This window comes from Myiozetetes cayanensis, unplaced genomic scaffold (assembly GCF_022539395.1).
Source record: "Myiozetetes cayanensis isolate MyiCay16 unplaced genomic scaffold, myiCay2020 scf1, whole genome shotgun sequence".
NCBI lineage: Eukaryota > Metazoa > Chordata > Aves > Passeriformes > Tyrannidae > Myiozetetes > Myiozetetes cayanensis.
The window spans coordinates 33,329,985-33,340,618 of NW_026086604.1; the positions used below are offsets into that span (position 1 = coordinate 33,329,985).

Genomic DNA, 10,634 nt, shown 5'->3' on the forward strand with positions numbered 1-10,634 from the left:
GAACATGACATGATAAAACTGTGAACCAGATTAACATCAAAATAATCACAATGGAACACCTGAAATAATAACAATAATAATATCTTATAAATGCCATAAAATTAGAGTATTGCAAAAAGGATTATTTAGAAACCTTTCCTGGTCCTTGCTAGAAATCTTTGACTTCAGAGTGTGCTTGAAATGCTTTGCAAAATCAAGACCTAATTCTTGTAAATTTAGATCTTCTGTCATTTATATGTATCACTTCTAATTTAAATTTTTAATATTACATAATTTTAAATGAAATCAAAATGTTTAATAACTTGTCCTTGCCCTTGTCTAGCCAGGCTGTCACAGAAACAGACAGTCCTAACACGTGAAAGCTGAAATCTGGGACTGCCAGGAGGGCTGCTAAACTGAGGACAACAGGATCAGGTATTATTCCAGCTAAGAAGTTCTACACTTTGGGGAATATTGATCGAGGAACTGAATTAATTAAAATACTGTGAGTTGTATTACAGGCAGAGCTGGCTGACCAGCTTTTCTGAAAGCTGGGAAAAGGCCTTGTGGATATTATTTTCAGCTTCGCTCAAAATAAGTTTTTGTTTTCAAAAGGTTCTCTTGCCCCCAAATGGCCATAATAGAGGTTAAAAGATTCTTCTGAAATTTGAAAATGTAGATGATAGAGAACAAGCCCAGAAATTTTTTAAGTAACATTAGGGGTGGGAGGACAGGAGAAGTCCAGTCCTGATCCTTTAAAATTATGGATCAAATTTTGCCTTTTAAAAGCTGAGTCTGCATTCTGTGTCTCCACTAACTGCTGCATCTGAAAATTATATTTTTCTTTCTGTGATCCATGATCAGTGCTGTGACACACTGATCACCTGTGAGACCGTTGATAAAATGATTAATAGAAATAAATAGAAATAGAAAATAGAAGCTAAACAGAAAATATATAAAAAGTCTCACATCCCAAACCATACAAAGAATATGTTTTAAAAATTGCATTTAGCCTAATTTTTAGTAATTTGTAAATGGAAACCACTGTGTCAGTGCTGCTGAGCGGTGCCTGTTGGGTTTTCTCAGAAGCCACCTCTGGGCTACGAGTAACTCAAAAAATTTGCTTCAGTGTAATACTTTCAAAAAAAATTAAATCCCAATCATTGAAGAGTTTAACTCCTGTTTCTCTACCGGTGTGAAATCAAATTTGTAAGCAGCCAGTGGAAAAGCAGCTCGCAGAACTGCACCCCGGCTTTTCCCGGCACAGGTAGCGCTGGTATTTCTGATCATCTTGGTTTTTAGAGAGTTTCGGCGCAGTGCAGCATCTGCCCTTAGAGATGCTCTTGTTGCTTGCAGGACCCTCCCTGCCAGCGAAGTCACCGATGGACTGTGGACACTTAGCTGACAGCAGCGAGGAGATTTCCAGCCCGGGCGCAGAGCCCGATTCCCTGCTGCCTCCAGCTGCCGGCGGCAATTCCTGCCCTCCCTTGGTGGGCGGGCAGCGGGCTGGGGCATCCCCGGGCCGACCCGCGGCCGCCAACGCCGCCCGGGAGCGCAGCCGGGTGCAGACCCTGCGCCACGCCTTCCTGGAGCTGCAGAAGACTCTCCCCTCGGTGCCCCCCGACACCAAGCTCTCCAAGCTGGACGTGCTCCTCCTGGCCACCACCTACATCGCACACCTCACTCGCAGCCTGCAGGATGAGGAGGAGTCGCAGGGAGAGGGCTTGGGCACGCTCCGAGGGGATGGATACCTCCACCCCGTCAAGGTAGGAGAGCTGAGCAGCAGCTACCCGCTTCTATCGGTTAAGAAGTACATTGGCCTTAGATATGTAGATGGAACTAAAGATTTCAAACTCATGTATTGTTAAAAGAGGTAATACATGAAAATCCTGTCTGGACCAACCTTTGTGCCTAGGTGCTAGAGCCCTGATGGAAATATCTTGGAGCTTTGTCCCTCCAGCTTCAGGGACTTCGCACCACAATATCAAATATAGTGTAGGTCCAAACCGAGTGGGACTTGGTCCCTTGGGATTGAAGGCAGAGGGCAGCACCAGAGGAGTACTGGCACCTCCTTGGTCCCCACATGGAAACCTTGGTGGTCTCCCACCAGACCCACTGGATTCTGCTGGTAGGGTGTGGTTTGTGCTGAGGTGATGCACTGTCCCACAGCAGTGACCCCAGCCATGGCTGAGCCTGCTTTTCTCCTGCCGAGGCAGCCACAGTATGGAAGGTGGCATTAATTGCCAGCCATGTGTTAATTCCTTCCATAAAAGTGCTTTTATGAAGCATTTATTTTGTCTAGTTGGTATATGTTCTTCGTCAAAAAAATCACAGTGATACAGAAGGAATGAGAAAGGGGAACTGCTCTTGGAGAGGGCCTGGGGCTGGAAACTGTTTCCAAACTCACTGCTCACTGACTGATGGGGCTCAAATACCACAGGATATTTTCCTTGGCTCTGGTCAGAGGGAGTGACTTAGAGCACTGGGGTGTTTTCTTTTCTTTTTTTTTTTTTTTTTTAAGAGTCTGAATTCAGGATTATTTAATTAAGTTAAATTTGTGAAGTAATCTCTAATTCACAGGGAGTTCCTTGTTCACAGTGTTGGTTGCTGTAAAAAGCATGATGTGAACACAGGCTTCTGGGGCCATTTAAGTGATTAGCAGGCTCCTTAAGAAAGCAAAACCTCACATCAAATAGAAGATGGGTATAATTTAATTTAAAAAATACTATTATGTATTTCAAAATAAGTTCAAAATAGCTCCTGTTAGTTTCCTCAGTCAGAGTGAAAGGACACAGGTACAGTTTATCAGCTGCCAACTACTACTGGCAGAAAAATACTCTTAAATAGCTATTAGAGCAGTTAAATGATCCAGATGCACACTTCCCTGGCTACTGGAATAGAGCAATAATGGATTCACTGAAGCAAATATTTTTTTATAATTTTATTTATATATCATTTAAGTGCGTCTAGTTTTGAGATTCTATCAGCCTAACCGATATTTCTAATGTTCCTGGTGGTAAATAATTTTTTTTAGTTGGCACTGGATGTCACAAACAAATCCTAGTATGTGCTTCAAAAACCCCAAAGTGCAGGTTATGAGACAATCTGTACAGATAAAGACTTTAACTGCATTGATATACCAAATACAGTAAATGTAAATAGTGACAAAAGCAAAATATTCAAGTACAGCTGTGTGTACACCAAATGAAAAATATAATTAATGACTAAACTCAGCTGTCTCACTGGTGACAAACCCATAACATCACACTTGAAACAAAATTACTAAATGAGATCGCACAGTCTTTCCAAGTCAGAATATGCTGCTGCTTTAGTCTTTAAATAAAAGAGCTGAGATGTAACTGCAGTATTAAATGTCTCTTACCCAGAGGTGGGGGGTTGTTTGCAGTAAAAAATTTGCTGGGTTCAAGAAAATCAAGATGTCAGAGTAAGTGTTTAACACCAGGGTAACTGATGATTCCAAAAGGCAGTGAGTGGAAAGATTAATTGTCTCATCTGAAATCGTTGGAGCTGACAAGAACAAGAAGCTGCCGGTGTTGCCAAGGAGTAACTACATTAAATTCCATTTAACACACACTTTTTAGCAGCCCCTGTGCTGTGGTCAGTGTTGTGGGAGTTGGCACAGATGGGTGTGCACACAGGGCTGCAATCCCTGAAGGTGCAGGTGTATCCCTGTAGCATCCCTGGTGCCTTGAAAAGGAACGCTTTGTTTTGCTCTGACAGAACATCTACAACACAAACTGTGCTAGGATGTCTGACCAGCATGGCCTGCTCCTGCCTGCTGGGTCACGGCTGTGAGCTGTGCCTTGCCAAAGCAAATATCCAGGCTGAGGCTTCCTTACCAAGCTCCTAACATTTTCCAACAAATGACAAAATGGGGACTGTCTGGTGGTAGCAACAGCTTCCTATGTTCTCATACTGTGATTCCATCAACGCTTAAAGCTTTGCTGAGAACTGCAGAGTGCAAAGCTCCCAGGTATCTCAGCCCTGTGCTTGTCTCCTCTCTTTACAGAAGTGGCCCATGCGTTCCAGGTTGTACATTGGAGCCACGGGACAGTTTCTGACTCACTCGGCACAAGGAGACAGCGCAAACCATGGGGAAACATCAACAACTTCACAAATCTAATCTCCCTTCTTGCTTCTGAAAAAAATTGTTATTTATTACACCTTATATATATATATTTAAGTTAAAAAATAATATCTACAGACAAACTATGATTCCTGAAATACTGTTTGTGGAGGAGAATGAATTGATTCTTAAATGTAATTAATACCTCATTAAGTTAATGTGATGCATTTCTATAAGAGGATGTTACTGGGATCTGAATGAGGGGATCGGGAGGCAGCGACCACAGCCACTGACACGAGCAGGAGCCCAAAGGTAGAGCTGCCAGCGGAGTAGGTATCCTTGTCCCCTCTGGGACAAGTGCTGAGGAAAACAGGAGAGAAGGAGGAATGTGGTACTGACCAAGTAGAGAGCGATACAGGCTTGGGTGACAGGCAAAGGGCAAGTCTAGAAACAGAAATTGCAATCCCACGTGCACTTTCTCCACTGCTTAAAGCCGGTGGCAGAAATCCCCCTGACTGCAGCCATCAGGTCAGAGCTTTACCCTTCAGATAGTCCTACATCTGTGTAGCTGTTGCTGGAAATGTGGATGCACGTTCACCTCACGTAAAAATGTGATGAAACCTGTGTTGCACACGGAGCACTGTGTGTGACAGCTGTGTGTTGGGCACTGCTTGTATCCATCCGTAGGACTGTGCTGCATGTTATGGGGTTTAACGTGTGTTTGTTACCCTGGCACAGCCACAGGTCTGCTCACAATACCAAGGCTCATTTATCACGGCTTTCAGTGGGTGATGCAATCGAGCCCAAAGCCTTGGCTTGTTCATAGCACGCTTGTTCACTTAAGCATCTTCTATATTTAGGCAAGAAAAGTTGAAACTAAGTGCACATATGTCATCTGATGTATCTGTTCTGTAAAACACTGTACTTCTCATATGGTTTGTTATTGCTGAAGTAAACGTTCTATTAAATACTATTCAATGAACGTTATGTATTTTCTCAGTTCCAAAATCTGTATCCAGTTTCTCACTGTACAGGAGTGATAGTTTTTAATAGTAATATTCCACGTTTATAGATGCTGTCTTCTTTCTGAGGGCTTCACAGTTTAAATTTAAAAATGACATTTAGGAAAACAAAAATACTAGCCAGACCAGCTTTCATAAAAAAAGTATGGTAAAAGTCTGGAGCTCTTCAGCACCCCTGCAGCATTCTGAGCTTTTAACAGGATCGTTCTTTTAAATAGTAAACAGACTTGAAATATTTTAAATACACTTAATATATATATATTTATTTTAGGTATATTATTTACAATTGTAAGTGGTTTATTAGATGATTATTACATAGCCAGAGCAACATGCAATACAAAAGGTACAGCATTTTGTGAACAAATAAATTACAAAAGGGCAGTTTTGCATACACAAGAATCTGCTCATAAAGTAATGTCTGACTTTCAAGAACTGTACATACTTTCCATAGCAGTAAAATGTGGGTTAGCACAACCTCTTGTTAGTGGGACAGTTGTTTGTACTTGGAGTTATTAACAGGGAGATGTGAAGGAGAGGCAAAGGGGGTGATATTTATTTCAGATGAAGGCGTGACAGGACAGTGAGAGATTCCAGGAGGATTACACCCAGCACAAAATGAGGGTGTAAGACACAGATTGTGCTTCAGAAGCACAGAGAATTCAGACCAGTTTTGTCACTGAGATGTAAAGGAATGCATCAGGCCAGGGAAAGAAGGGCAAGTGAAACCTCAGCCAGCATTTCATGTCCAACCTGAGCTGCTCTGTGCAGCAACCAACTGATAGTAAAAACAAGATGTGGATGAATCATGCATAATAGAATGGTGTGGGGAGAACACAAAGAGGGATGATGCTTTTCATCAGCTGCATGATTCATCTTACTTAGCCCAGAGGTGCTGGCTACTTCACAGGCTCTTAAATAATACACCTGGAAGGGACAGAATTCAAGAAAGGGAAAAAAAAAAAGACAGCTCCCTGGGTTTAAAGGTTTCTTACTTTAAATGTAATTGAAAGATTCTGACTGCTTATCCATGAAGTAGAGGTTCAGGTTGGACATCAGGAAGAATTTCTTCACAGGAAGGTTGTTAAGTGTTGGAACGGGCTGCCCAGGGAAGTGGTGGAGTCACCATTCCTGGAGGTGTTCAAGAAAATACTGGACAGTGCCATGGTCTAGCTGACAAGGTGGTGATCGGTCAAAGGTTGGACTCAGTCTTTTCTGACCTGTGATTTTTTAAGCATGGAAAAAAGACAATAGTAAGGGTCAAAAACATGGGAAGTTAAGAATGGATGGCACAGAGAATAGATCTTTACTCTGACCCTTATCACCTAGTTGCAAGATCTGTATCAGTTTCTGATTGTACATGATAATATTCTGAATTTATAGATGCTGTCTTCTTTCTGAAGACTTCAGCTTCAATTTTAAAATGACACCTAGGAAAGAAAACGAAAACAAAAATACTAGCCAAAACAACTTTCACTAAAAACATATGGTAAAATCTGGAGCTCTCCAGCACTCCTGCAGTATTCACAGCAAAGTATTTACAATGCTCAGAAGACAGCCAGAGGGTCGGAGCAGCAAACGCTGTAGCTACATTGTACCCACAACATTTGCAGAAATTGTGGTCACATCCATACGACTTTACCAGCGTTCAGACTTATTAAAAGCCAGTAAGAATATGCACAATTATAACAGCAGGTTTTCACCTGACAACTCCCTATATTTAGGAGTTGGGATTTTTTTTTTTTTTTTTCACTGAGAAAGATTATTCCAGATCGGAATTTTTATGCCTTTCCTTCCAGAACCAAGACACCAGGTGAGGCAACCTACTCCCTTCGACAAGTGAGAGAGCTCTTGTCTACCAGCAATTTACACAGCAGGGATCACACCAGAGCCTCTGAGCCTGTTCGTTTAAAACGTGTTTGGTTCTAATACTACACTTCCTGGAACAGTTCACATCCTCGTATGCTGAAATAAAGGAGTTTGGCATTTAGCACTGGAAGTATGCATGGCCTTAGGAACAAAACTGTACAGTGTTTACACACTGCTATCAAGAGGCGGCATTTTTCATGGAGTAACCTCAGAGGTCTCCGTCACTGTCAGCACGGCTGTTCCCTCCGAGGGACGGGGAAGGCGAACTTCCCACGGCCACACGCAACCACGCTGCCCGTGCAGAGCCGGCTGCGCAGGGACCTGTTTTTCCTGATACCCCGCGGTCCCGCACTGCTCCCGCTCCACACGCATCGCCTCCCACTCCCAGCTCTCTCCCTTTCCCTGTGCGCGCGCAGCCGGAAAGCGCCGCGCGCCGCCCGCCCCGTCCCCGGCGCGCGGAGGATTTGGGGGGATCCCGCCGCGGGAATCGCCCCTCGCACGCGGCCCGCGGATCCCGGGAGAGGGGAGTGGGGCCGAGGAGCACCGGAGCGACCGTGTCTACCCGCCCGGCTCTCGGCGCGGATGGATGGATGGATGGATGGGTGGATGGATGGATGCGGCGGGAGCCGTCCCGCGTTTGCGGCGGCCGTGCCCGCCGGGAACCGCCTTTCCCGGCGATCCCGTGATGGCGAAGGGCGCCCGGGAGCGGGGGCTGCCGTGCACGGCTTTGGAGCTGCCCCTCCGTGCCTCGGCCTCCGGCGTGGGAGCGGCAGCCTGGGCCGCCGAGTCTGGTGAACGCAGAGTGAAAGAGGGTAAAAATGGGTACAAACTGAAAGAGGGGAAATTTAGGTTGGGCACTGGAGGGAAATTCTTTACTGTGGGGTGGTGAGGCACTGGAACAGGGTGGTTGTGGATGCCCCAACCCTGCCAGTGTTCAAAGCCAGGTTGGATAAGATCTCGTGCAAATTGATCTAGTGGGAGGTGTCCCTGTCCATGGCAGGGGGGTTGGGACTAGCGGATCTTAAAGGTCTATCCCAGTCCCTTAACATCCTATGATTCTGTGATCCCGTGCCGGCCCCCCGGCAGCCGCACGGTGCTGTGTCGCTGCACATTGGTGTGAGAGCCACCCGAGCTCTGCCGTGCTCCCTGGAGCAGTTCCTCGGCTTGGCAGGCCAGGCACATGCTCGTCTGAAAAGCAGAGCGATTCTTGGTCTTTTTAGAGGAATTGGACATTCCAGTCTTTCAGAGGAAATAGAAATGCTCCCAACTGTTTAATGTGAGAAGTCCCGTCCTGGCAGGCCAGAGCAATGGCTGTAATCTCAAGAATTGCAGGGATGGTTTGCTGGTGCTTTTTTAAACAGTCAAAGCCATCACTCCAAAGAGGAGTGACTGTCATGCTGCTGTGAGCATGTCCGTGCCTGGGTGCTGAGGTGGCTCAGCTGATGCTGACACTCCACCCACACAGGCTTCCCAGGAGTGTGGCAGGCATGGGAGACTGAGATGCACCTAATTAGTGCGGGACACTCCCCTGGCAAAGCGGTGGTGGTTACTTCGAGCTACCTCTTGGCTCATCGAGTCTTGAAAGGAATGACAGATTTGACATCTGAAGACACTTGGTTTTGCTGACAGATCATTTTCATCAGCAAATGCATGTCCTAATTCTAAAGATAAATTACCTTCTTTTTCCTTTAGGGAATTTGGCAAGTGTGGTATGGTGACCCTGACCGTGCCCTTTTTGAGTTGTAGGCACAGATCCAGAGGGGTGAGTTCTGGCAGGGACAGGACCTCAGGGGTCTCGGCAGCCTCTGGGGTGATGCTCTCCTGCCAGGACTGTAGTGCAAGTACTGACCTCAACTCAACTGGTGGTTAAACATCAGTGAGTTCCCCAGAGTGTGGCACGTAAACTGAGGTTAAAGGCTGTAACCTGCTAAGGTTCTCCTCTCCCCAGCCATGGCTCTTCATTAGGAGCAGTGTACTTGTCCCTGCAATCAGTCATTCCTCACACTGCAGCTTGCTTTAGGAAAATGGTCGTGCCTCTGCTTAACCTTGATCTCATCTGATGCTCTCTGTGCTTTTCTCCCCAGGTAATTATAAAGGGAGCATGAGGTTGGTGTTTCTTTGTCTGGCTTACTGTCCCCAAGGAAATGTTAATGCTTTCTCCTACTGGCTCAGCAGTAGAGTTCTCTGAATCAAACATCTGCTTTTCATTGTTTTAGGCAGCAAGTGAAGTTCAAGATGAGTTTGTTACTGGCTTTGGGAATCTTCAGTCTGGACTCTGCCACGCTGTTGCCTTGCAAACAAAGATGTCACATGAATTCTGGAGCTACAGAAGTAAATATTTCTTACTGTACTTAAAGATGTGGAGAGAAGCTTCTAGATCTGGAGTTCTGAAGCTGTTTAATGGCTTGCAAATTCTGTTACAGATGGAACAGAACTACATATGATTGCATGTAGTAAGGCTGAGGTTGAAAGCCTAACAAAAGGTATTATGACTGCTATAAAATCTCTAAGACCTGCTCTCCAGAACAAAGCAGGTGCAATCCAATAATCCTGAAGGAATCAGGAGAGTTTTATAATAATATCAGAGAAACTTGTTTTTAACTGGGGAGAGAAACATGAGTTCTGATTTGAGGAATTAACAGATGCTAGTTGGAAGTGAGAGACTGAAGTGAAGTGTGTTCACATCACCATCCCTGGCACTTACCCATGTCAGGCTTGGAATATATTTCAAAGGGATAAGTGACTATGGTAGTGAACTTTACCTCTAGAAATATACTTGGCATCTGGGGCTTGAATGTAACAACAGGGAGGGACCTGGATTTTGGTGCCCAAAGAGAGCTTTTTCCTCTTGCTCCTGGCTATACTGAATTTATTTTGTGCTTAGCAGTTAAAACAAAGGTTCTGCTTCAGTTTATGGAAGCACAGCCCTTGAGACAAACATAACCAAAATTCCCTTGTATTTGATACCTGGAAAAAGCGACACCAGTCTTACCACGGGCAGGACCTTGCTGGCATGATGATGATGACCCTTTGCCGTTTACCCAGCTGAATGTTGTGATGAGCAGTGCTGTATCTGATGTGCCAGCTAATTGTAGGATTTTTACAGTTTGATTTGCACCCATCATTTCTGATGTTATGTATTCTTCTAAAGGTGACATCAGATGGCCATCTCCGCTGTCTTCCAGCCTTGTGTATGCACTCAGAGCCAACAGTAGAGCCCACCGCTAGTCTTCCCATTTTTCCTTTAAGAGGTCATGGGAGAGACTGAGGAGAGGTAAGGATAAAATATTTGGGTTTTTTGCAGAATGTTTTTTTCAGAAGAATATGCATTCCTTAATATGGCTTCTCAAAACTAGTGATTTATAAAGGAATTCTGTTTCAGTCTTATTATTTTGCTGGCATAATGATGAGAACCTTTGCCGTTTACCCATCTGAAGGGTTTTTGATGTGTATCTTTGAATCTGAAATGCCAGTGAAGGTAATAACTTTGTATAAGATGGATTAAGGGTACAGAAACTAACTTGTTTTTTAAATTATTGTTGCTCCTAGCTTGAAAACAGCAGCCTGGAATGTGGAGTTCTAATGCCCTTGGAAATGCTTCCATGGCCCTTCCTGCCTCTCAGACATACTGCTTGATACAATAATATTGCAGGGAAATAGCTGTTCACTGAATATGCCTG

The 10,634-nt window shown here is 44.6% G+C and overlaps 1 protein-coding gene and 1 non-coding gene across 2 annotated transcripts; both read left to right on the forward strand.

Annotated features, from left to right (window-relative positions):
• The first annotated feature begins 1,361 nt into the window (after positions 1-1,361).
• On the forward strand, positions 1,362-4,123 carry TCF24 (transcription factor 24). Its single transcript, XM_050318561.1, has 2 exons — positions 1,362-1,745; positions 4,010-4,123. The coding sequence occupies exons 1-2, from the start codon at positions 1,362-1,364 to the stop codon at positions 4,121-4,123; spliced, it is 498 nt and encodes a 165-aa protein (XP_050174518.1).
• A 6,225-nt stretch (positions 4,124-10,348) lies between these two features.
• On the forward strand, positions 10,349-10,428 carry LOC126649628 (small nucleolar RNA SNORD87). Its single transcript, XR_007631099.1, has one exon. It is a non-coding gene; the product is annotated as a small nucleolar RNA SNORD87 (small nucleolar RNA).
• The last annotated feature ends 206 nt before the right edge of the window (positions 10,429-10,634 follow it).